Source organism: Pseudorasbora parva, chromosome 7 (genome assembly GCF_024679245.1).
Source record: "Pseudorasbora parva isolate DD20220531a chromosome 7, ASM2467924v1, whole genome shotgun sequence".
Lineage (NCBI taxonomy): Eukaryota > Metazoa > Chordata > Actinopteri > Cypriniformes > Gobionidae > Pseudorasbora > Pseudorasbora parva.
This window is the reverse complement of record NC_090178.1, coordinates 21,223,002-21,250,900: the sequence shown is the minus strand read 5'-3', so window position 1 is coordinate 21,250,900 and position 27,899 is coordinate 21,223,002. Positions and strand designations below refer to the sequence as shown.

Below are 27,899 nucleotides of genomic sequence, written 5' to 3'. Positions count from 1 at the left end.
TGTCACATCCCTTTGAGATTTTATGTCAAAGTTTGCAGTTAGCAAATGTTCATGCGGTCATAACCTGTGTGATAAAGCTGGATAAATAAAGGATGACAATTCTGGATAAATACAGGAATTGATTAAGACAATCAAATTTGCATTCAACTGTAAAAATAGATCCCATGTTTATTGCATTAAAAATATTGCATATTTCAAAATACACTTAAATATCTTCATATACCTTCTACAGTGCTTTGATCGAAAAGGCGATCTTCATCCAATCAGCCAGCCTTGTCCCTGCAGCAGCATTTACGGTCACAATTTGCAATCTGAGTTGTCTTGATATCGATATAAGACATTACTTTACAGTAAAGACTTTACAGAACAGAGACCATGTGTGTGTTTGTGTCAAAACTGACATCTGTACTGAAACCAGCTGTAGTTAAACGGAATGTAATAAACGGGAGTTTTCAGCTCTAAAAATGAAGAGTTCTGAATATCAGTTTGGTGTGAGTGTATTAGAACAATCCTTGATGAAATGTTGTGCGGCAAATTAATTAGGCACCGAAGAGATTCTGTAGGAAAAGATCAGATCATCTATAGGCAGGCAAATCGAGCATGCATACAGCATCTCAGAGAAAGAAATCAGGATTCCTTCCTCAAGGCATCATCTCGTCATATTCTATTTCCATGCGTTGAACTGAGCATCTGAATCAGAAAAAGATTCACTTTTAGATATATTCACTTTTTTGTCTTCAGTTTTAACATCCTTTCACCTTCATTGGAGTCTGTAATTCCTCTGATGGTTCAACGAGCCTCACAATGAGTTTGAAGTTGAAGTTCTGATCCAGATGCAGAGCAACAGAAGTCTGTACAGGTGTTAATGTTCACCCCGCAGAAGAAACTTCTCTCTCATTGTCAGTGCAAATAGAATTGTGCAAATCTCATCACATAGTGTCCCACATGGCAAAAATATTTTTCTTAATCAGTGTTTTTGTCTTGTTTCCCAGTAAAAGTCCTTTAAAATAATTTTACTTTATAAATTATATGAGATATTAAGACTTGTTCAATGTTCAGGTTCTTATTACCCTACTAATTAAATCTAACAAAATTATTTATATTTAAATGCACATATCTTATGCAATTTTAATTCTAAAATGTATATTGTTTTATAGAAACTCATATATTGTTTTTGGAAAACAAGACAAAATACTGAGTAGAAAAAAAAGCCCCGAATTGCTGAAATTTGCAGCCAGTCCAGTGCTTCCTTCCTGACTATACTGGGTGAGGAGCGTGGGGTTTCCCAGGGTACTGCTGCCTCCGTAAAGGTGGATGAGGAGCAGGTCTGTACATATAAGTAAGACTTTAATCAGATTACACATTTTCCCAATAAACAATATTTTACTCCATTGCCTATTTCGTATTATTAAAGGGTTAGTTCACCCAAAAATAATTTTGTCGTCATTAATGACTCACCCTAATGTCGTTCCACACCCGTAAGACACATCCATTCATCTTCGGAACACAGTTTAATTAGATTTGGGACATCAGTTAGGTAATTAAAATAAATTACATTTTAGTCCATTATACATTTTGGTCCAAAATTCACAAAAACTACGACTTTATTCAGCATTGTCTTCTCTTCCTGGTTTGTTTTTAATCCTTGAATCAAGATTCAAACGGTTATGAATCAGCGGATTGATTCATGATCCGGATCGCCAATGTCACGTGATTTCAGCAGTTCATTAATCATGAATCAATCCACTGATTCATAACCATTTTAATCTTTATTTGAGCATTGAAAACAAACCAGTAAGAGAAGACAATGCTGAATAAAGTCGTTGTTTTTGTGATTTTTGGACAAAAATGTATTTTTGATGCTTCAAGAGATTCTAATTAAATAACTGATGTATACTTTGCCATTGTTTTTATTACCTTTCTGGACATGGACAGTAAAGTGTGCATACACTTGCATACACTCTCAGAGTAAATATAAAATATCTTAAACTGTTCCGAAGATGAACAGAGGTCTTACGGGTGTGGAACGTTATTAGGGTGAGTCATTAATGACATACATTTTTATTTTTGGGTGAACTAACCCTTTAATTTGAATGAAATTGAAAGCATGAAGGATGAGGGCCCTCTCACCTGGCAGGAGCAGCAGCTGACGCAGGGTTACGCGAGTAAGATGATGAAGATGCAGCAGATCCTGGATGACCCAGCAGTGGGGGTGGCGGAGGGTGGGGTGAAGGATCCACAGGCAGTGGTTTCTTGGGAACCGGAGGTTTGGGGGGAACATGGTTCTGAAACAGGATGAGGTGATTCAGAAGAGTCAGTATGTTTTTTGTCTTGTAAGTTCAATTTGCTGTTGATATAGTTCAAAATAGCACTGTTCTGAGAGAAATAGATGCAAGAGCACATTAGTGTTGTTAATCGAGGGTTACACTTTACACCCCTGGTGATACCTGTCGGGTAGAGAGGACAGGGTCAGGAGGGAGAGGCTTGCTTGGTGCAGCCGGTCGCTTTCCTTTGGGCTAGACGTACAGTTGCAGATGCAGCCATGTGACAGAGAAAAGCAGGCATTCGGTAAGACTGACTTATTGTACAATTTTACTCAAATCATCGGGAATCAAGCTATTCCACCATGATTTCCCCTTGATCGCAAGAACAATTTGTCAGAGACTGGACTGAATCACAGGCCATGCACTGCACAACTGATTCCTCTGATTCATCCAAGCAAAAGGCTGCACAAAGATTTCTGTTTTCACCTTGCGGAGAGACTGGGAGAGATAAAACATGCAAAATATGCACAAACTCATAAATTAAGATGGGGGAGGGGAAGTTTTGTTTTGCTCTGTGTCACATCACCATCACATCACTTCTTCATAATGTATCACCAAATATTTTTATACAGCAGTTATTAGAAATAGTGATGTTATTTGACCCCTTTAACTGGTCAAATTTTATTTTAAAGGGTGGTAATATATTTTTTTATCACTTTGATATTCAAAGTTTCAGTTAAGATATCTTCAGGTGTGAAATAAATAACTACAAATTATTGCTTCTAGTGATGGTGGAATATTATAACTAGTATTGGTGAGATGATAACTATCATTTTTCCACACCAGGGCACTAGGTTTTATACAACATGGTTTAAAAAAATATTAAATCATTTGATTATTAAATGTATGTCCATACATTTTTCAACGTGTTGGGGTTACAGGTTAATTTAATTAAATTTTTGCACTTTTTTTTACATACATTTTCAAATTATGGGTAAAAAAACAAAGCAATCTATGTGATATATTAATATTCATTTGTGGCGGATAGGGGGTTTCTTTATGGTGATATTTGAAAATATTCCAGATGACATGCTCTCCCCCAGTCGGATCTCACAGGGCACTGGGATCTCTAAACACTTTATTCACTCCACAGAAACCATCAACCCATCCACATGCACAAAACACCATCATCTCATGACAGGGACACAAGCACACCTCCACATGCAAACCACACAAAGACGCGGACCACGACTAGGAACATGAAGTGAGTTTCTAAAGGTAGACACTTTGGGTCAAGACAAAATAACAGACAGTTAAACATGGCAGCTATAGCAGCAAGTGCTCCCTCTACCTTGCACTGCATCTTGCTCTCTGAGGGGGCGGGGTCAGGAGGGAGGGGTTTGGTGGGAGGGGCAGGCCAATGCCCTGCCAACTGAAGAACCAGAAAGAGCAATAAAACAATATTGGTTTGTATTTCTAACACAACGCTACACCCACCAGACCAGCTCTATATGTGTCCATTCCTCACAAGCTTGGCGAGCATGATGAGATTTACCTGAGTGGGTTTAGAGACAGGATCAGGTGGAAGAGGTTTAGTTGGAGGAGCAGGCCTGTGCTGGACCTAACAAGACAAAAGTGTTGTGGAGGGGGCAGTAGAGAGGGAGTGAACTTTTACAGCACATGCATGTTATAGTAAGACAAGTTAGTTAGCTGTTTTAGCCATACCAGTAAGCCGAGAAAAACTGGTATTGTTAGGATGGCAGCAGAAGCAATGAACTACTACAGTTACTGTCAGATATTTTTGCAGTTTGTGTAGAAACAAAAATTCATGCAGGGAAGGTTTGACGGAGGAGCAGTGACCAAAAGCATTTGATTGCATCTAGCAATTTTTTTTTTGTGTGGCTCAATGAAAGAGTCAAACAGACCAATTTTGGTACCCAGGTGAAAGAGCAGGACTGTGACCTACACACCCCTCAGTAGGTTCGCCTGACTTTTTCAATGGTCATCTTTAACTAGGAATTTAGTTATTGCTAAATAAAATGAATAATCTACCAAAAAAGAACCATAGCATACATACTAGAGCTGGATCGATACCAGAATTTTGGAATGATATAATACTAGCTTTGTTGTGTTTCATCATTGATACTATATCTTATCTGTACCTGAGGCAACAATTAAACAGGCTTGAGCAACTGATGAAATGAGAATATGGATGTAAATATTGATAAATATAGCTTAATAATAAAAAATATTTAACCTTATACTCACTTATTTTACTAGTTCATTAGTTAAACATTAATATATATATATATATATATATATATATATATATATATATATATATATATATATATATATATATATATATATATATATATATATATATATATATATATTTGAAACATTTGCTTTTTTTATTTTTTATTCAAAGTATTATAAAAAAAGTATGGGTTTGAAAAAATATTAAGCAACAGAACTGTTTCCAACTTTGAAAATGAATCATCATCAGAATAATTTCTGAAGGATCATGTGACACTGAAGACTGGAGAAATGATCCTTTAAAGTATAATAAATTTAAAACCAATTATTTTAAATTGTAATAATATATATTTTATATATATATATATATATATATATATATATATATATATATATATATATATATATATATATATATAATATATATTTTATATAATATATATACAATATTATTATTTTTTCTGTATTTTTGATCAAATAAATGCAGACTTGATGAGCAGAAGAAACTTCTTTCAAAAACATAACAAATAGTAATGTGTCCAAACTTTTGACCTGTGCTGTATGTATATATATATATATGTATATATATATATATATATATATATATATATATATATATATATATATATATATATATATATATATATATATATATATATATATATATATATTATAACTAAAAAGTGCTAGGTTCAACAATTTATTTGTTTGCAATTATTTCCTTATTTGATTTATAGAAAAATTACAGAATTTAAATTCCCATACAAAAGTTGGTGTCAGTAAGTTTTTTAAATGTATTAATACTTTTATTTAGCAATGATGCATCCAGTTGATTTCACATTTCCATTTCAAAGTCTGTACTTTTGAACTTTTTGAACATCTGTTTGATATTAGCAAGAAATGCCATACATTAGATATAATACATACATTATTTCTAATATATACATTAGAAATATATATATATATATATATATATATATATATATATATATATATATATATATATATATATATATATATATATATATATATATATATATATATATATATATATATATAATTAAATTAGAAAAATTATTATAAATGTATGATTTATATATCATATCTCTATATAATATATATATTTTTACAACATATTTTTTAAATATATATTTTTAAACATATAAATACAGCCTTTGTGAGCACAAGGGACCTTTTTCTTTTTATTACCAACCCCAGATTTACAGAGGTAGTGTATGTAAACCTCTACATCATACACCACAAATCTGTTTTAGGTAGCACTGTATATTATTTGGTACCAGTATACACATATACAATTCAATTGTAATACATTTAATTGCACACGATGACCAGCTACCAGCAGCTTTCTCAACTATTATTCCATCTCGGGACTAATTTCTCTACTTCTGACTCTCTGTAACCCTACACCACATTATAGGAGATTAAGCCCCAGTAATTGTATCATCGAATGGGCCAGATGCTTAGAAGCAGCACTGTTTTTCTGTAGAGCAGATTTACTGTACCTTACTGATAGCCTGTGTGAGAGGGATGTCGCTCTGGCGAGGCCATTGGTACCTGAGCGGTTGCACCTGATCTCCATTTCGAGCATTTGCTAGCTCCATGGCAGGAGTTCTGTGAGGAAATATCACAATATTACACACATTCACACATTTTGTAGACACTCAAACTCTTGTTATATTTTTCAGAATGACAAAATTAAATATAAGAAGAATTTGTTGCCGGAAAATTTTACATAAATTTATTCTGATAATAACCAATTTTACAGAACCACAAAGATAAACCAGTCAAACCAAAAATTATTCAGACTCCTCATAGTGGGTGCAGGACACTATAGTTCATTTATATAAGTCAGGATAGCAAAATAAAGTCAACTGTGAAATATTATACCCAAAAATTCTTCATACAGTGGACTATCAGTAAAATAGTTTAAAATTTGGGACCAAAATTATTCAGACACATTGACTTGACCATGCATGTTTTGCTTAAGTGTTTTTTCTTTAATTGCTAATGTGACGTTTACACCACAGACTCAACAAAATGAAGCATTGCTTAGTAATTGGTTGACCTAAATTGCTATAATCTAATTGGTCCTTAAATTGAACTGAATTTATTGGTTGATTGTAATCCTTTACATACCTTTCTATCAAAGTTAAGAATTTGTTCTGACAGTTTAACTCTGAGCTTGTCTTATTTTATTACCATTTTCTAAACTATAGCATATAAACTGTGATAATGTGAGAAAATGTTGACGTGTCTGAATAAAGTTTGGTTTGACTGTAAATCTACTTCACACACGCCATAGTGTTATGTAATAGGGAACTGGAGAACTGTGTGGGAAAGATAGCTAGCAGCAAGACACTTAACATTTGAGATTAAACAAACATTTTTTCTTCTCATCAGCAAAGAACTTTGGTGTGTTAAAGAAATTTAAGAAACTCTTCAGAGTGACAGTTTTGCATGAAGTCCCACAACACACAACCAAAGACGAGCTTGTCAATGACAGCCAATGTTAAGCCCAATTTTATAATCAGTTTTTCATTGTCATTCAAAGCCCCTGCTGGTGAGACAAATGTTCAACTAATGTTTAGTTGAATGTTTACTGGAGTATAGCTACTGTACGGTGGCCAGGAAGTGCAAAACAACATTACAAAGTGAAACACTTTTACGAAGCTCGAGACACATTTACATTTTGGAAAACATTTTTACCAATCATAAAACACAATGACATGGGCAAAACACTTTTACCAAGGACAAAACAAATTTACATTTAGGAAAACAATTTAACAAGATGCAATACACTTTTACCAGTCCCAAAACAAATGTACAATGACCGATTCTTAACGGAAAGGGAATGTACCACATACCAGAAGTGACACGGTGAATGGAATGGAACTGCTGATTGGACAAGACATATGTCAATCACGACATACAGGATTTATACAGCCGCGGCAGGAGCAAGTTGATTTGCATCCATGTGTAAATATTAGAGCCAGTGGTGTGCACAAGAGGGGGTGGCCGGCGGGGCTTGAGCCCTAGTGAAAGTGCCCTTTTCGATTGACATGTTATTAAGAATCGGTCATTGTAAATTTGTTTTGGGACTGGTAAAAGTGTATTGCATCTTGTTAATTTGTTTTCCTAAATGTAAATTTGTTTTGTCCTTGGTAAAAGTGTTTTGCCCATGTAATTGTGTTTTATGATAGGTAAAATGTTTTCCAAAATGTAAATTTGTCTCGAGCTTTGTAAAAGTGTTTCACACTTTGTAATGTTGTTTTGCACTTCCTGGCCACTGTACTACTGTAACAATACTTTATTGCAGCACAAACTGAAGCTCCACATTCACAGATACCTCCAGTTTTCCTCCACACAGTATTCAATATAGGCCACCGAGACCCCACTGCATCATGGGTAAAACACAGTAAAACATTATCACTAATGATTTATCATATGATCTATGACTCTTATAAAGAAAGGATCTTATATTAACACCTCAGGTTGTCATTTCTAGATGGCTGTTGTTTATTTATGGCACCAGTGTTTTTTCACAGTATGTTTGTTATCTACTATGCTGATTTGAGTGGGTTTCAAATAACCATCAAATAAAATTAAAGGGGTCATTACAAGTTTTTAGTACAGTATGTTCCTTGAGGTTCACATAAAACTAGAAAACAAAAAAATATATATGTCCAATACAGATGACGGATTCATCTTTACACAAAAAAAGTTTCTTTGCTGACTCTCCATTACACTGTGCCTTATTTACAAAACCATCTGCAGTCAAATTCTCAGAACAAACATATAATCCTCCGACACAACATTTTAAATAAACCATCCACTTGTTCCTGATGCTGACATCCTTCTGTTTAAACAGAGCGCATAAAAACGAACATTCTATTGACTCCGTTGATTCCATTTGTCCCCTTGTCAGCAGACTCAAGCGCGTACATCAGGAAGTGAACGTGCATCACTGTATACAGACACAACAGTGTCGCCAAGTGTCAGCTGTTAAGTGAACGAATGCCTACCGATGCTGTAAAACTTTTTGTTGACATCTTGCTCTCGAGACGATATGCGTGAAGTCACAAATCCCACAATATCCCCCCAAAAAACTAGTTTAATTAAATAAATGCTTTGTTTTTTAGTTACATTTTAAGCTCTGAAACTTGCAGGATCTTTTAACAAAGACCTCTGATATGTCAAAAGATCAAGGCAAATTGGATTTTTCATGTCATGACCCCTTTAACACTTTCCTTACATCTTACATACATTTTCAAATATTAATAAGCAGTTTTGTTATTTGTTAATTAAAATGTTTCATTGTTAAACAATTATTTCTACATAAAAGATCACGTCAAACTACTACAAAGGCTTTCTGTTTAAGAATTACAATTTTTTTTATAGAATATGTGAATTAAAGTAATTGCATGCAAAAATTGCATTTTTTTTAAATTATTTAATAAATTATTATTATTATTATTATTATTAATATTATATCATGTTATTGACCCTCAAAGAATTAAAGTTTCACAGTAAAGTGAGATAAACTGCATCATTAATACATGTCATCTCTCTGTCCCTATCTTTTTTCAGTCTCACCGGCTCTGTCGGCTCTTGCTGAAAGGGGTGTGGCCGAGGTACACAAGGCCTCGTCGACACCGGGGGAAGCGGAGTGCGACAAACAGCAGTGAGACAGGCAACACAAACAGGAAGATGACCAGAAGAGCCACCCTTGCAGGATCTGAATCTGTATACAGGCGGCAAAAATGAGGCTTAACACTAGGAAGGCAATGTAATCAATATAATGATGTTACTTCCTGAGTTCAAAATGTTAAAATTTACACCTAATGTATGTGTGTGTAATACCTCTGGGCTCTCGAGCAGGGCCGCTGTCTACACTGCCTCCGGTTCCAGAGTATCTGCAGTCAGGAGGAGCCCAGCCCTCATCACAGTGACAATTCTTATTACTGTTACACACCTACATATACAAAGACAAAATAGAGAAGTAAAAAATGAAACTGCAAGATTTAGTGACTCAGTGAGCTGTTTGTCTGCTCCTCCCTCCTCCTCACCCCGTGGCCATTGCACTTCCTCCGGCATTCTTCAACGCCAAACATGGACACGTCCCGACATCGTTGGTCCACACATGCCTGAGAATACAATGTTACAATAAATCAAACATACGATAAAATTAATTTGAATACATTTTAAATACATTTTTACACAAAATACCTTTTTACTAGGACATAAATATATCTATATTATGAAATATTATTATAATTTAAAATAATTGGTTCTGTTTGAATAAATATTTTAAATGGAATTTATTTCTGTGATGGCAAAGGTGATTTTTCAGTAGCCATTACTCAAGTCTTTAGTGTTGCTTGATTCTTCAGAAATCATTCTATCAGCATTCTGCTTTTTTGATGCTTAAGAAACAGTTGTACTGCTTAATATATTTATAGAATTTTTCAGGATTTTTGATGAATAGAAAGTTCAAAAGAACAGCATTTAACAATGTAAAAGTCTACCGAACGGTTCTTGGTCTAATTAATTAGATTTGGAAAATAAAAAAGTATGTAAAATATTATATTATGCGTTCAACAAGGAAGCCAATAACCAAAACGACGTAACAGGCATATATATATATATATATATATATATATATATATATATATATATATATATATATATATATATATATATATATATATATATATGTATATATATATATATATATATAAATTATATATATATATATATATATATATATATATATATATATTTTAGACTGCTCAGTCAGGTGCTCACTTACTCAGTAGCCTACACGCTGAATGCTCGTCGCAAAATGGCTATTGCGTTTAACAGACCAGAAATAGAAGATCCTCCAATAACCAACGGCTCTGGTGTGTTGGTGAACTTTGGATTCTCTGTAAGCTATGATGGTGTTGGCAAGAGTGATGGATTAAAAAACAACGGTATGTCACATTTGCTACATGATGGTACAGCAGCGGGAATAATTCATGTCATGTCAATCAACTCATTTACGCCGACAACAAGACGATAAAAAGAATAAACAGCCACAAACTATCCCACAAACTATCCCCGCAGCATTTAGACCGACATTTCCAACTTATTCAAATGGCAAAAGACATTTATAGCCGCGGATATGAGACCTTACGCCCGATTCACATAAACTCCGTCTGCAGTGCGTAGCCTATGCGGTGCGTATTTTTTCTGTACCCATGTTAACGGTTGCGGACTGAAAACGCAACATATGTGAAAGCACAACAGGGCGTGCGGCTCTTGCACCGCATACACAGTGCAAAACGCACCGCATACGCACTGCAGATGGAGTTTTAAGAATGTGCTTAAAGTAATTGAGCCCCGTTACAATGTTCCTTCACGAGCCCATTTTAGCCAGTAATTCCCTGCTTTGTACTAAAAAACAAAAGCCCAAATAGAGAACCAATTGGCCAAAGCAACAGCGGTTGCTCTGACAACAGATGGCTGGACGTCAAGGGCTACACAAAGCTACCTGAATGTAACGGCACATTACATTACCGATGAATAGGAGCTGAATAGCCACGTTCTTCAGACACGCCCCCTTGAGAGTCACACAAGTCAGGATTTGGCCAAAGGGATGACAGAAGCAGTAGTGTGTGAAAAAAGTGTGGAGAGAGCTATTGTAAAGAGCTAATGTCTATTTCTGTAACTACATAGAAGATGGGTAAAGTATAGCTCCATCTTTGTTCAATGTAAAAAATAATAATAAAAAAAATCATACTTTGCTAGTTTTAAAAAATAAAAAAAGGTAATTTATCTGCCATTTTTTATTTTTGCTGTATCTAAAATGTACCGAACCGTACCGAACCGTGACACCAGTGTATCGTATCGAACCGTGAATTTTGTGAACCGTTACACCCCTAATATATATATATATAATACAGATTTATTGTGGTTACATTTTTTTGTTTTAAATTATGTGCTAAAAATTAGAGATTTTCTTTCACTCTAGCTTGCTACATACAAATATAAATATATATATATATATATATATATATATATATATATATATATATATATATATCTAGCTAGAGTGAAAGAAAATCTCTATTTTTTAGCACATAATTTAAAACAAAAAAATGTAACCACAATAAATCTGTATTAAATGTATTCAATTAACAATCCTAAAAGTAGAGATTTTATGCACACACCTTGTTGGGCCCACAGGCTGTCCCCTGGGACACCATGGCTGGGTCAGAAACATCATCACCCAGATTAAAATAGGTCCCCCGGCAGGTAAAGTCACTCTGGTTTAGTATGACCGTTGTGGTCAGAATCTCAGCATTGGAGCCCAGCAGAGGACGTTCACTTCCACCCTGACACTGGATCCTACCACAGTGCACATCCCTAAGCAAAATAGAACACACTTACAGTCCTATTTTCATAAAATACAACGTAATTAAACAACATTTTTTTTGGTAACTATGCTTATAAAAAAATGCAATTAAACATTTAAGGAAACAATTTAAACCATGCTTGTGCTTAAATAATATCACGTTCCAGCCTACAAGTCCTTACCCTTTTAAACAGGGGATATAGGATCCGTTGGGCATCTGGCCACAGTTTCCGTACTTACTGCCCTGCTTATTCACAGATGAGAAGCAGATAGGTGGAGCGTGGGTGGAGTCTTAGAGGGGCGGAGAGAACAGAGAACAAACCACAATAAATCTAGACACTAGGTGAGAATTATCATAATCATTCTTGTGGAGTGTGTGACACTCACTCGGTCCCCAGAGCATTTGGCACTGCTCGTCCATACTGGCACACACGCCGCTGTAGCAGTAGGAGGAACCATCCTTGCATGACTCTCCATTCTGCAGAAACACATTGGGAGGACAGTAGGGGGAAGTGCCGGTGCAGTACTCTGGCAAATCACACTCTCCCAATGGCTCCCGACACACTGACCCGGCAACACGCAACTATAAGGAAAGAGATGAATGGGATGTAATGCGAGAGTAGCATTAGCGGCACATGTCTAAGTGAGTATATATTTATAAGGAAACTTACAAACCTTGCAGTTCTCACAGCAGATGCCATCGGAAGAGCACTGGGCCCCGGGAACCAGTTTACATGTGCTGGCATTGCAGCAAGGATCATTACATTCCTGAACAGACACAAGTAGGAAGCATATTACAGAGGTGAAGAGCATATTACAACATATATTTGTTTAACAGTCCAATAAATTCTGAGTATGGGTCATTTGAAATCTAGAGATTTGATTTAATTCAAATCTCGGGGTCACCATTCTTGATTTTGAATCGAATGTAATAAAGCTTAAAAAATGTCCCTGTCTTTTATTTCTGCAGAATAAAGCTCGCTGGGATTTTCTATTTCAATATTTTTCTAACCTTATAAAATTATTTATTATCATCTTCTATGTAAAAAACTTAAATTTAAACAAACTCACTGTAAACTAAATTCAGCATGTTCTCACAGTTAACTTCTGCCTTTTTGCTCTGAAAACATTTTTCTATGAACTAACATTCATAAAGAGATTTATGAAATTTGAGAAATGGTAAAAGACAGAATCTTGATTATATAAATCAATCTGATGATTTAATATTTGTGCCTGTAATGTTTGCTGTCAGCTTAAAGGGATTGTACACCCCCCAAAAAAGGAACATTCTGTAATTATTAAATCAAATCTGTATGACTTTTTTCTGCTGAAACAATAGTGTAATATTTTTGTTCCACAGAAAAAGGGCATACAGGTTTGGAACAACATAAAGTTAACTATGAACAAAGTGTTAATTTTTAGTTGAACTATTCCTTTAAGCGGTCGCATGCACTTAGTCGTAAGTCTAACTTCATGTAAATGTAGCAGAACCAGGAACCAATAGGCAGGAAACCGTTTCTTACATCCAGCAGGCCGCAGTCACACTCTTCTCCTTTCTCCACGTACAGGTTCCCGCAGCGCGGACCTCCCAGAAGGCTCTCTGGCTGAGGCACATTAAACAGACACATACCGCCACCGTGCAGTAGACTGAGAGAGAGATCCCGTTCACTGCAGCTGCTGAAGAGCTGACCGGGCATAAACCTGCACATGGGAGCATTTACTTTGTACTGCATGATTTATCACTGACGATATAATATCAATCACAGACACACATTTTTCACTCACCCAGTAGAGGGCTCCATGATGCAGCCCCCAAGCCGAGGCTCGTTCTGGCACTGGCAGAGCCTGTCAGCTGTATCGTGACTCATTCCTAGGTTGTGACCCAACTCATGTGCCACCGTTGAAGCCACACCTAACACACTCACAAGGTGGTCCTACGGTACAGGAAACACAGGTGAATACTAGAACAAGATCTAACTTATTGCATAAAGAGCAAGATTCTCTCACCACATTCACTCCTCCTGATCGATCCTTTGAGCACATGGAGGACTGAGACGCCATGCCAACTGTCGTCCCATCAAATGGCTCACCCCTAACATGTAAGCACATATCGCAATTCTGAATTATTTCCTTGTCTATTATTACTCGATTACCTGTGCGGATATTTCTGGGAATCTCAACCTACATGATCAGCTGTGCATTGTCATGCCGTAGTCGCGGTAGTAGCTCCTTGGTCCTCCAATCCAGGAAGCGGTTTAGAGTTTCAGTGGGACTTTTATCCACTTGAATCTTGTCCTGGTCACTCCAGATCTCCAAACCCAGCAGAGCCACACGTACATTCAGTGGCCTGTAGAACTAAGAAAGGGCCAGGCAGAGATTTAGACATAAGCTAAGACTCACGAGGGCTTTCAGAAAATGTATGGTGACTAGCAGTGTCATTAGGCACAAACTTGGGGCAAGATGCGTCCACTGAAAGTCAAATGGGAAGGTGTGAACAGCCATCTTACCAGGGCATGGTTCAGATGTTTTATATCAAGGTTGTATATCAATCATCCGTCTTTGGAATGAATAAGTTGCTGTAAAAGCCTTACTCACTGTGGGCCATAGGAACTTTTTTATTTGATTCACTGTAACAGCGGAAGGGAGTTTGGGCATGCACATTACTGGTGAAGTGGGCCCAGCATCTGCAGGCGGGCTCTTCTGGGGCCGACCACTCTAAGCCCAGCTCTTCTATGGCTTTGTGAGAACGCAGATGAGCTCTGAGTCTAGCCAAGGCATGATTTCATCTGGCTCTTTAGGTAGAGGGAGGGCAGAGTCATCGAATGAGAGCAGCAGGCCTCCGTGAGTGCAGCCTCGACATGGGCGAGGCACACACTCAGTGTGCTCGTCTGAGGGAAGCAGGGAAACCCTGCATGAGCCCCTTTCGTAGTACGACATTTTGCAACAAACATCGCTCAAATTTGTTCTTTTAAGAAAAAAATGTGCTCATAAAGAGTCACCAAATAGCTGCAGGGAAGAAGCGCCAAGTCAGCTGCAGTCGCTGAAGCGCCATTATTCCGCTTCTTAAAGCTTGTTCAATGGCAAGCAGAAAGCCTCTTCTCTTCTTCAGAGTAAGCAAGGAGATGATCTTCACGGTTGAAGGAGAAAGATTCTTATGATATGGCATTCAGGCTTACACAAGCAGTTGGCCCCCGCCCATTTTGGCGGGCTGAAATGCCATTTGTCTGTGCAGGTGCACAGACGTGTCCCAATCAGGCTTTAGGATTCAGAGAAAAACCTTTTCCCACATACGTGTCAGTAACTGACGCAATGTAAGCAAGTAAACCGCACCGAAAGGGATTTGTTGAATTGAAATAATGTTGAATAAAATAAAATAAAAAAATATTAGATGAAAACTAAAATGATAAATGTTGCTTTGACAACTAACTGAAAAAAGGTAAGTACTAAAATTATAAAAACAAAATAATATAATTAAAAACAAAATAAAGCTAAAACAATAAATGAAAGGTTCATATAATCAAAAAATAATAATAAAAATGACAAAAGTATACAAAAATTAAATACCTATATATTAATGGCTAATTTAAAATATGAATAGATCCAATAATAGTTAATAAATAATACAAAAATAAAACCACAAATGGTAAATTTGATACATTTGTGAAAAAGCTGTGTTCTCCCGCATGATTTGAGAGAGTTGAAGTACTATACTGGAAGCAGACACATTTGACCATCTGAGTTGCATGATCATTGTGACAAATTTGCTTAATCTATTACTGATCTAGAAATAGTTTAGAATCTTAAACATTTCTTATTCACTTTATATCAAAACATTTAATTGCAATTAACAATTTTACATTGTTTTTAAAATTCTAAAAGTTTGTTTATTTCCAATGTACTGCTCTAAATGCATGTTTTGATATTTATACTACTGTGCACAATTTATACTACTGTGTTTTTTCCCCATCAGAATCAACATATTACATTGATTTATGATGGATCATGTGACACTGAAGGCTGGAGTAATATCTGTTTTTACTGTATTTCTCATCAAATGTAGCCTTGGTGAGAAAAAGAGACTTAACAAAAATAAGAGACTTTTAAAAAAAAACGTAAACAAAAATGTCTGTACGTTAATGTGCATGTAGATATAAAACTTACCCAGTCTACTTGGTTTGCCACATCCAACATGCGGTAAATCATGGTTTTATTATTCTTCTGATAATTTATATACTGTGAGGAAGACAGAAAAAGAACAGATTCAAAACTCAAGTCTTAAATATTCAGATATACGATGTACAGTAAAACAATTAAAAGTAGAAGTGATGCAGTATATTCACCAGTAGAGGGTGGAAGTGTCTTATGACTGTAAATGTGTGTGTGCGTGACAGAGATTCCTTTACTCTCTCTCACCTCCTTATGATCCGCCACCAGCACCAGCTCAATATATTTGGTCTCTGAGAGAATGTCTCTCTTACTCTGTCACCAAACAGCAGAAAAGGATCATGAGAGCCAGATAAATATGCATACCTATAAATACACATATGCACACAGCATGCTCACCCTGTGTGTGTGTGGGATGATCTGAAGGGGAGGAATAGAGGTGTGTGACACTCCACAATCTCTAGACTCAGATGTTTGTGAGTTTGTTGGGTAAATCACATGCAGCTCCCCTTCCATTTCTCCACTCCCTTCCTCATATTTTCCATGCTCTTCTTCCTCAGGATGTAGCTCAAAGCTCAGTGTGGCGTTAATGACTATCACTCCCCTGTGGAGAGAAAAAGAAGTGTCAATTGACTAACAGACTGAACATCATGTTCACACACACACACACACACACACACACACACACACACACACACACACACACACACACACACACACACACACACACACACACACACACACACACACACACACACACACACACACACACACACACACACACACACACACACACACACACACACACACACACACACACACACACACACACACACACACACACGCGGTAAATGTATATTCAAATAAGTTCTATAGGCTATAAATACATGGTTTGAAAAAGTTTGGGGTCAGTAGGATTTTTATTGAAAGAAATAAATGCTTTTATTCAACAATTATGCATTACATTGTTCAAAAGTGACAGTAAAACTCAAAATTGCCACAGGATTTTCTTTTCAAATAAATGCTTTACTTTATCATCATCAAAGGATCCTTTTAAAAAAAACATATCACCGTTTTTACAACAAAACAAAAAAAATTGCAGCACAACCCAGTGTTTTCAACACTGATAATAGTAAGACATTTCTTGAGCAGCTGAAGTAATGACTGCTGAAAATTCAGCTGTCAGCTCAGGAATATATTACATTTCAAAATGTAAAAAAATAGAAAACATTTATTTGAAATTGTAGTAATATTTCCCAATATTACTAATTTTACTGTATTTTTTTAAAATTTAAAAAAAATCTCACCAACCACAAACTTTTGAACAGTAGTATATGTGGGTATTAATATGATACTAATAAGTATATTAAAAAATGTCCTGCCTCTTCCAAGCTTTATAACGCAGTGAATGGCTGATTTGTTTTGAAGTCCATAAAAGTGCATCTATCCATCATAAAAGTTAAATTAATCCACAAGGCTCCAGGGGGTTAATAAAGGCCTTCTGGAGCGATGGGTCAAAAGTGATGGGTTTGTGTAAGAAAACTATTTGAAACTAAAATATCTAGCTTCGGGCAAACGGCCTATGCAAGTCGAATTTCGGCAAAAGAATAACCCCTAACGATACGATAAATGACGCAGGATGTAGAAGTATCTCTAGCTTTGATGCCTGTTGCGGTTCAAACATCTGGGCAACAAACTTAAGCTCCTCTTCTTTTATATCGAAATCTTCTGACAAAATTCTCTTTTTAGGCTTCTAATTCATGACCGGTGCTTTGTTTTGCTCTATCCTCTGCGCTTCCACGTTCAATATGTCATGCGTCAGGTCGGGGGTTACTCTTTCATCGTAACATGCGAACAGTCATCTGTCGGAAGCTAGTTATTTTAGTTTAGTTTTATGATGGATAGAGTTTTATGAACTTCAAAACAGATCAGCCATTCACTCCATTATAAAGCTTGGAAGAGCCAGGACATTTTTTTAACATTATTTTTTTAACATTCGTCTGAAAGAAGAATGTCATATATACCTAGGATGACTTGAGAGTGAGTAAATCATGGGCTAATTTTCCTTTTTAGGTGAACTCTCCCTTTAAGAAATACAGACTCCCTCCATTGCTTTAACACTCTCTGACAAACTTACAACATGACTTCTGAAATATAAGCTGGTCTTATTGTTTACTAATAAATTAAGCCACAGCATCGTTGCAGCAAAAATTGTTTAGTAATGACTATAATCTCCAAAAGAAACCAAAAGAATCTCTCAAAGGAAGTGGTCAGTGAGTTATATTACTACAAGAAACACATTTGTAGATTTGAAAAATGTAAAGCAAATATTACCGTAACCCCGAGCAGGAGCTGAGAGCCACGCGGGACTGAGGGAAACCTTGCACTGAACCGTGATAGTAGCAATGTGTCTGACAAAGGAACAGATAAAATGTTGCTTCAATAAGAGTAACGTTGCAAAAGGCACTTGTTTATGAGCGGCTCCACTGACCACTAGGCTCTCCTTCATGGATACCCCAGTTCCGTTTGGCAGATAGTAGAACACATTGGGCGGTTTTGGCAAAAGATCTCTGCAAACAAATGTTTACATATGATTATTTTATCTTCATTAGCTGCTGATTAGACTCACAGGAAATGACTTACTGGTTTTTTTCCAGGTCCAGGATATACAAGCTGCTTCCCACTTGTAAACCACACTGCAATCTGTCAGGGTGACCATTCTGGAGAGAATGAGAATGAGAATATGAGAGAGAGAGAGAGAGAGAGAGAGAGAGAGAGAGAGAGAGAGAGAGAGAGAGAGAGAGAGAGAGAGAGAGAGAGAGAGAGAGAGAGTTCATGTTATAAAGACATTATCTGAATCGTGTATTTGTTAAGTATATAGATATAACACAACAATGAGCTTTTTTATGAACCCTACTGATGTCAATCAAATGTTTTTATTTAGATCAGATAAGATCATGTTTTCTTTATGAAGAAATATACAGTTTACGCTAAACCTGCAAAGGTATTTATTAATTTCTATAAATGTTTTTGTCCCCTAAATCTGTATTAATAGCTAATTGAAAAATCATCACACTCAATAATGTAATTATAGTATTTATTATAAATATTATTAAAATAAAAAAAGTAACAATGGGTACTGGGAGGAAAAATGGTTATACAAGTGGCATTTCGGCTATGAAAGTTATTTATCTAAAATTATGAAATCTGTTGTATAGGTTTAACAATGTAAAGTCTTCTAAGTACCCTAGTCTATACCCACAGTGGTTTGGAATCACTGCATCAGCACATGATCAGAAGAAAAGAGAGTTCTCTGAGAGCATAAAATAGCTTAATTTTAGAGGGTGAACTGGTCTATAAACAGACTTCCCCTCCTCCAGACTTTTTCTGTGCCTTTCTCTCATCTCACTTCCTACTCTGAGCACCTTTTCCTGCCATTCTATCACATCCCTTTGGCTCGCAAACACATTCAGCAGCTTGATGAAAAAGTGAAACCCCACTCAGCTTCCTGTTATACCGCTGCTGCCGTTTCCTGCTTTTCTCCAATGTGATAATGGGAACAGCTCACTTTATTGACCCCTCCTACTCTCAGCAAATAAAAGCAGGTCTATCTGACCTCCCTCCGCACCAGCCATTCAGAACAGGCCTAACTGTACTATCTCTTTCCCAGCCAGTCAAAGCAAGACATCTCTCATAGGAAACTCATTTAAAAAAAGAAAGGTTACATCTCCTATCGCCATTTGTCTGGAAGTCTAAGTAAGCTAGTCTTAATTCTCTCTTTCTTTTTCCATTCTGAATTTGTAGATTTGTAGAACAAAATCACAATCACACAGTAACAAGCACATACTTAATCTGATGAAATGCTAATGTCGCTTTCATTTTAAAGTTAATAATACGAAACATTTCTGAGCAGAAAAGAATTAACAGCTACAAAAAATGAACAATTTGAACAACCTGAATATTGATTGAAAACAATATTTTATTCTATGGCATTCCTCCACAGACAGTGCATTATTTTTGGCAGGAAATGCACACGTTGTCCTTAGACTGCATTTAGTGTAGTTTCCCTGTAGTTTTCATTATTAGATTATTAGCAACTAACTAATGTGAACTGGTTCTTTTAAGTGAATCAGAATGTAGAAAATGTACAACCCTGTAGTCTAATTTAAGAAAGAAATGACATGTTTGAGCCTGCTTTTTTAATAAATCATTAAAAAAGACTCACAAACGTATCTGTTAAAAAATAGCATTTGAACTGGACTCAGTCTGTTGTTCATGTTTAAAAAGTGTATAAAGTTCATGTAATAATTATAGTAATAGCTGAGCATTTCTTTCAAATGTAAAGTAATTATGCACATTATTAAAATACTGAAATCAATCCAAATCAAAATGGTACCTGAATCAAGAGCTTGTGATGTTCTAACATTATTTGTTAATCGGAGTGTTGGACTTGAAACTGCGCCGCACAGACCGATCGGTGTATGACATCAAAAGCATACAGAGCCGTTTGTTCTCGAATTGCTCTCGCGGTACTTTTATGTCATACACTGATGCATAATAAGCCAAAATGTGAAACCCCTTACAGCCCCCTTAGATCTCATCCAACCTCTTGTAAAAACTTTAAATGCCTTATAAAGATAGGGGCGAATTCAGGTTGAGTGGGACCCTTTTTGCCATTGAGCTTTACCCCTATTGTGGAGTTTGGTTCATCAAAAGGTCTCGAGACAGACATCATAAGAACATCATTCTCTTTCCCACATCTGTAATCGTTTACCAATCTGCACAACACACCCATACATACACTTTCTTCCAGGATCGAACCTCTGGGCTATTCACAAAAACTGAAGCCCACATTCAACCATCAGATACTGTTCCAGCATTGTTCAGGTTTCCTACATAACCATAGGCGTCTATTTGTGGGTTTTATGTTTATTACTATCAGATGGTTCTGGTCCTTCATTATGAACTCCTGGGAACAGACTGCAGTTCAGTGGGAATGGGTGGATTGCTTGTCTCTGAACAACCATAGGCAAGTCCAACTAGTGTCTGAGGCAAAGATGAAAAAGAGGGTGTGTATGCGTGCAGGGTATCTGCTAGGATCCACAAAATGTGCCCATTTTTCGGGGAATGGGGACAGGGGGGTTGGATGTTGTACCCCGAGCACAATTATTTATGAAAAGATATATGCATTGCAACGTACATTATGAACAGCCTACCTTTATAATGCATTATACATAAAGGCTTCGATTAAAGTGTTACTAAATATTTGAATTTTTAAATTTATGTAATTATTATTATTTACTCTCCTTTATGTCATTCCAATCTAATGTGGCCTAATGTGAATGTTCTTTACTAACACAAATGAGATATTTAGACTGTACTAGACACTTTTCCATACATTTACAACGAATGAGAAGTGAGGCTTCAAAATAAAAGGCATGAAAGCATCATACAAATATCAATTTGGCCCGTATGGCCTGTGAATTATATTCTGTATATTAAGTCTTTTGAATTCATTGTGTGAGGAAGATGAAAATCCTTTTACTGCAAAACATGAAAATCTGCTTTAGCTCTTTCGGGATGTTCATGAGAAAATGCTAATTTGTGAACATATTATTCTTTTGAGTCAAATATTTTAATAAAACCGAACTGAATGATCTGTTCACTGATCCAGATATTCAAAAGATGTGAAAAAATATATTTGCAGGACCCCTTTTTTGATACTGTTATGGTGCTTTTATGTCCCTTTTGAAGCTTGAAATCATCCGTTCTCATGGAGACTAATTGCATTAAAAGTTCCTTTTGTGTTTTCCAAAAGAAGCAAAGTCATAGTAAATCATTACAGAATGTTCTTTTTTTTTGGTGAAATATGCCTTTAACCAATCCATCCCTGAACATTCATATCTGCTTCTCTCTTTCCCCTCTTTCTCTCTCTGCCTCAGCCGATCTGTTCTCCCGTTTCCTCTTTCTCCCTCTATTCTGTTATTGCCTTCTGCTCTGGCCTCTCTTTTTCTCCCTTTCTTTATAACGTCTCTTTCTGTCTGAGGTAATGTCCCTGAGCACATGCAGTATGTAGCACGATGACCTCAGCAGCAGATGAATGCTGGGTGGGGTACTTTTACTGAGGCTAGTTGAGGGTGAAGAAAAAAAAAAGTGCGTAAGGGAAGGGGAAAATGGGTGGAGGATGAGGATTGTGCCAGATCTCACATTTTGCCTGTGCTTTAACTGCTCATGTGGATATTATTGCCATTATAATTATTAATTTCTAGAATTACTCTAATAAATGTGATAATTTAATTGATTAATCCTTTATTTTTGCATTTTTTTTTTAAATATTCAATGTAAATCAACTACTACAGCATTACTTCTTGCACTGTAACAAAAAATTTGTAATTTGTAAAAAGTTAATACATGCACATTTTTGAGAATCAACAACCTTTATTAAAATATAATTAAAATAATATATTTTTTGTATATTTGTGCATGTTTTTTTTGTTGTTGTGATTGACGCAGTAAAATATGAAAATAGCACAATTTGGCATGATCTATCAAATTTTATGTGGTTCAGATACCATAATATTTTCAGTTTCTATTCATTAAACCAATTTCCTTTATTGTATCAACTCAATTTTAAGGCAACCAGATTACTAACTTTTTTAAGTTAAACCAACAATATTTTCACAGTGTTGTGAATTCATGGAGTCGCACATAATTAATTATAAAACTGATTCATAAGTGTTGGGGATTTGCTAAAAAGAGCTAGCTCATTAGAGTCAGAATTCATTAGTCATGCTGTATAATTCTGACTTTCAGAAATATACCGACCGAGTTATTCGCACAGGAATTGGACTTTGAACACTTATCATCAGTTTGTTTTTGACTCACTTAAAGAAAGGGCTGAAAGAAGGGGCTCATAAAAATAATTAGCTTCACTCTAAATAAATGTATATAAATGTAAATAAAGCTGTGTGGCATATAACTACACGTTCAACTGTGTTAAAACAGAAGCAGAATGCATTAGAGACGGAATGGCACTCCAAAATATCACTCTGTATAAGTTGTTAGTTTGAAACAAACACTCTCTATTTGCTGTGCTAATATAAATGAGTAGTTAGTGGGTGGTGGATGGTTTGACAGGGTATATACAGCAATCCTTAAGTTAAATTTACTACTTTTTAATACCTTTTTTACTACCTTTAGAATATTTTTTAAAACCATCACGACACTGAATTGCAAGTGTTAATCAGCGACCTTTCTATTATTTACACAGATTTTGACATACATAACATACAAAAAAGAATAGATTTAGACTCGACACCAGGAGGAAATCTGTTATAAGTTATCATTCAGACACAGTAAAATAGATCTCAACATTCACAAAGGTTGGTTAAGGAGAAGCATTACTGCACACACATCTGATTTCAATTAATAATTGGTAATTCAGCAATTAAATTATTTAGTGTTTTTTTCCCAACAACAAAACCTGAGCCAAATACTACATTTCTATAACTGTGATAAGTTGTTGAATTAAACAAAATACTAAAAACTAGTGCTGTCAATTGATTAAAAACTTTAATTAGATTAATCACACATTTTTTCTGTGATTAATCGCAATAAAAAAAGTTTTTGTACGTTTAATACATTTTTAATATCATAATTTCACAGTTAATCAAATTAATGTAGAAACAACAAAGACAGTATATTTTAAATACTTGTTTAAATTGCATCTTTTTATGAATGAAGGCCAGTATTACTGATATCAATACAGTTACTGATTTTTTTTTTTTACATTCATTATTAGGCTTCAAAAATATAACAGTTTTTAATTTAAGTAAACTTAAAACAATGCTAACATAAACCCATAATAAATGTCATGTTTATTCCTGCCCTTCCTGTCTTAACAGTAAGGAAATATACAGAAATTTAATACACTTATCAAAGTTATATGCAGTCTGCACTGCATAAACTATAAATTAAATAGTTAATCCTTATTAAAGCTACAAAAGTTATTTAGTCAAGCCCAGCGAGTCATTTTCTCTGTTCCCTTTGTTCTTTAACTTTACTGACAGGAAGCTTTATTGGCTGCTGTCCCTTTAAGAGCAGACAGACACGCGGATCTCACTGTTTATATACTGTCTATGGATCGCGCCTCATTCTCTCACAACTCTTTGTTCATTTTAGACTATATATATATATATATACATCGTTTAAGATTGCTCTTATGAGGACAGTCGTTGAAGATATGCCTTGAAGCAAGTCTAAAATAAAACGTAAGCCAGCCACGTCTGTTGAGCGCGCAGTGTTCTGAGATGATGCCGAACGACCACTGAATATGACGTCAGCATCAAACATACGTTGAGACGGAGACGAAAGATCTTTGATTATGTGCCCAGATATGCTAAAGCCCATATTTAAACGAACTAACGCGAACGCAGATACAATTTCAATCAGAATAGGACACCTGATAGTCTGAAAAAATAATACCTAATTTGGAAAAAAATAATACCTATGAGACCAAATTTAACACTTTTAATGGCCTTAAATTTGACAATTTTGATTTATCACTTTTTAATACTTTTTAAAACCCCGCGGACACCCTGTTTGAGGACACTGATTATAATCACCAGACTGTATTCATATAAATGCACACACACCCAAGCCATCACCCGCCTTTCCTCTCGATGGCAAAACATGCTAAAAACAGACCATCGTTGCCTCGGTTTCTGTGATTCAGCTAGGCACAGAGGGGCTGCTTTACTGTGCATGACAACATAAATGAATCAGCTTGTAACCCAGGGATCATTTCTTAAATCACACTGCTGAGAGAAATGACAAACTGAATAAAACAAATTATGAGAGAGCAAATGAGTAATTAAAGGTTAGGAGAGGGAGGTGGGTTTGGTGTCTGTATCTGTCCTGTCCTGGACAGAGAATGTAGGTGTGTTGACTTATTCAGTTGGAAACTTCCTGACATAAAGTATGATCTGAGAGGAGAGGAACTAGAGGCAACATTATGGGGACGGACATTTCCTGTGCAGCTGAGAGCAACTGAAGTCATGTCCTGCTGAATTCCCCCCCACTCCTCAGTCCACACACACACCTTTTATTACCAGTTCCAGTAACAAGGAATGTTATCCACACAGGCATGAATTATGGTATGATGTTAGTCGATTTAACATGCTATGTTAGTGTGATTGATTATATCTGTTATTAGACGGTGCAAAAACCCACCTGTAAAACATCACTCAGGCTTCTCCTAACTCCATCCACCACAGCAAATGGCCTTGTCTTCACTAGAGGCTTCAGCTCTCTTTTATGACTTGTAACTGTAGAAATAGATAAACTTAAGTTCACAAACCTCCTATTTTCCCATGAAATGTCACCCACGTGCAAAAATGTGTCCATTTACTTAAATAAATCGCTTTTCACATCTTAAGTATTTAGTAACAAAAAATTAATCCAGATACACAAGCTCATACGAATCTCTATATAGCGCAGTCCATGCTCATCCATTGCCAAAATGTGATAATTGACTAGTAATGTTTTATTGTTCATCAGTTGGAAAATATAATTTATCCATCTACTTTTATTGTGATAGCTTAGATGTAACCGACAATTTTAAAAGCTTGTTTCCCCCTGCAAAACCTTTGTAGAATTTATTTAATATTGTTTACTGTAAATGAGTCAAAATGACAGAAGGTTTAATTTAACAGAAGGCAACCCAAATACTTAGTAATCGCTGTTGGTTGGCTAACAGTGCCAAAAATTTCTGCATGTCAAAAAAAGCAAAACAGGGAAAGAAAGGTTTTTTTTTTCACAACAGTGAGATTCGCATTCCATCTGTCTTTCAGTGTTTTCAGTGTACAGTCTTTTATTTGGTGCACAGAAAAATATTTTGTGCAAGAACGACAAGTATTTCTCACATAGCCTTTTATTTTATTAATATGATTCGCATAAAGCTTACATATATATATATTTTTTATAACAGTAAGATTCGCATTCGCATTCCATGTCTTTCAGTAATGTAACAATCCACAGAACGTTTTTCTTCAGATGCACACTCATACACAGATTTCCTAAAAGTAACACTGTGAGTGAGTAAAAGAGTGTGCTGTGTTGTGAGGGCAGCTGTTGTTTAGTCTTTAGTGACTGACAGCTGTGCTGGAGCATGCATGTACAGCACTGGTTTGCAAGGCCCCAGTTCTTCTGAACTGCATCAGAAGCATACAGTCAATCTGCCTTAAAGAACTACGAGCCCAAAAATGACAAAACTTGCTGAAACATAGTTCTAGGATTCTCAACAAGTTCTCAAAAAAAGAAAAGAAAAAAAGAAGTCAGAATTGGAAATCCTGAAGGGAATGGGCAAGTATTTTGGATGTGAATAGCTTTTAGAGTGAGCTTCCTCTCCAGCAGCCCAGATTGAAGTTTGCAATTATTTTCAAGAATCAGTAGTTTTATATTACACTCTGAGCAGTTTACAAACATTGAGGTGGGTAAATGTCAATCTGCCAAGCAGGCTCTTAAAGAATAGAGCCTGTGACTTATCTAGACTAACTAAAATAGCTGAGCTGTTCGCTGTGTTTCTCTAAGCAGACTGCTGGGTCAAACGCTATAGAGCATTTCACCCACAACATCCTATGCCCTGATTGAATGTGTAAAAGTGTCTATAGTAAATGCATAAATGTAGTCTAAATCTTTCTTCACATGTGAGGATATCACAACATTTTGCAGCGCTGCATATTTACTTTAACAATATTAAATAGTGTGAAGAACATTTAATAGGCCACTAAAGGGCATTTTTGTTTAGCCTGTTTGATAAATTATAAAATTACACTAGCATTAATACCTAAAATGAAATAGGGATTTTTGCCCGATAGGATATCTGACTTAATGTTAGTGACATGTAAATGACTGGATTGATTAACGTTAAGTAATGACACTGTCAGCTGTACAAAGTAAAATAGAGCGATATTTGTGCATCACAAAAAGCTCTAAATGTACAGTTATTAACTGCGCAAAAAATAACGCAATTTTTGATGCAACACATTTCTTTAATGAAATATTTAAAGCGGAGTATTCCATACCATTGTGAGAGGAGTGAGTTATCCGCGCGTCCTGCTGCAGTGTGAAACTGCTGTCATCCCTGTTTAAGGTCAGAGTGAGGGACCCCTTGAACATCACGAGCGGGGTGCCTTCAAATAGAAGAAGAGTGACGACAGTTCGCCAAAAACATCTAAACAACTGATGATGGTGCTGCATGGTCCACTGACGCACTGATTGGTCTCTTCTTTTAATTCAAGTGGAGTAGCGGATCTGCAGAGTTCTTAAAAACAGCACGTTAATCACGTTAAGACGGCCAGCAGTCAGCCCAGAGAATCCGTCACACGTGAACGCGCACCTGGCCATTCACCTGCTGGACGCCGAACTGCAGTCCGTTCTCAAAGCGTGTTCCCGGCCCAGTGTGGGTTCTGTCAGGGGCAACCGACATCCTGCTGAAAACATCAGTTCTTGCCTGGCAATAATAATGGCTTCTCTATTTCGCTCGTTTCGTTTTGAGATCAGCGGAATCGCATGTAACCGTGTAGAATAAGCTTTATGAGAGGCATCGCATAGTGCGCAGCCCGCCCGCCCGCTCGCCTGTGTTAAACTGAGGCAGTATAATCGCATTTCTCAGTGTGACCAACCAGATAGGATTTCCTCTTTGAGTTAACTCCTTGCTGTCCGGCCGGGTTCACATCCTTGGCATGGAGATTATACGTTCTACAAAGATCCTACTAAAGGCAAGGGCGTAGCAG

The 27,899-nt window shown here is 36.1% G+C and overlaps 1 protein-coding gene across 4 annotated transcripts; it reads right to left on the bottom strand.

Moving 5' to 3' along the window:
* Positions 1–142: 142 nt before the first annotated feature.
* Positions 143–27,748, bottom strand: adam15 (ADAM metallopeptidase domain 15). 4 transcript variants are annotated; one of them, XM_067448552.1, is made up of 25 exons: positions 27,189–27,747; positions 25,336–25,430; positions 18,748–18,824; positions 18,596–18,674; positions 18,439–18,515; positions 16,504–16,708; positions 16,354–16,419; positions 16,102–16,173; positions 14,126–14,295; positions 13,948–14,032; positions 13,726–13,874; positions 13,464–13,641; positions 12,616–12,708; positions 12,328–12,523; positions 12,123–12,231; positions 11,756–11,951; positions 9,611–9,688; positions 9,405–9,516; positions 9,138–9,285; positions 6,047–6,155; positions 3,820–3,885; positions 3,616–3,696; positions 2,448–2,516; positions 2,131–2,285; positions 143–1,327 (listed from the first exon to the last, which is right to left on the bottom strand). In XM_067448552.1, the coding sequence occupies exons 1-25, from the start codon at positions 27,361–27,363 to the stop codon at positions 1,258–1,260; spliced, it is 2,910 nt and encodes a 969-aa protein (XP_067304653.1). In that variant the 5' UTR covers positions 27,364–27,747; the 3' UTR covers positions 143–1,257. The 4 variants fall into 4 exon arrangements, with proteins under 4 accessions (XP_067304653.1, XP_067304654.1, XP_067304656.1 ...); XM_067448553.1 differs by lacking the exon at positions 2,448–2,516 and having other exon boundaries at positions 27,189–27,748; XM_067448555.1 differs by lacking the exon at positions 25,336–25,430 and having other exon boundaries at positions 27,189–27,313.
* Between the last annotated feature and the right edge of the window lie 151 nt (positions 27,749–27,899).

What these genes read in the sequence shown, in the direction of transcription:
- adam15 (XM_067448552.1), bottom strand. Translation starts at nt 27,363, where the DNA reads ATGCAGCACCATCATCAGTTGTTTAGATGTTTTTGGCGAACTGTCGTC. An exon ending in AGCTCCTGCTCGGGGTTACG is followed by an intron (nt 16,709 to 18,438) that starts GTAATATTTGCT and finishes TTCTCTCCACAG; the next exon opens with GGGAGTGATAGTCATTAACG. An exon ending in AGAGCAAGATGCAGTGCAAG is followed by an intron (nt 2,517 to 3,615) that starts GTAGAGGGAGCA and finishes CTGTACGTCTAG; the next exon opens with CCCAAAGGAAAGCGACCGGC.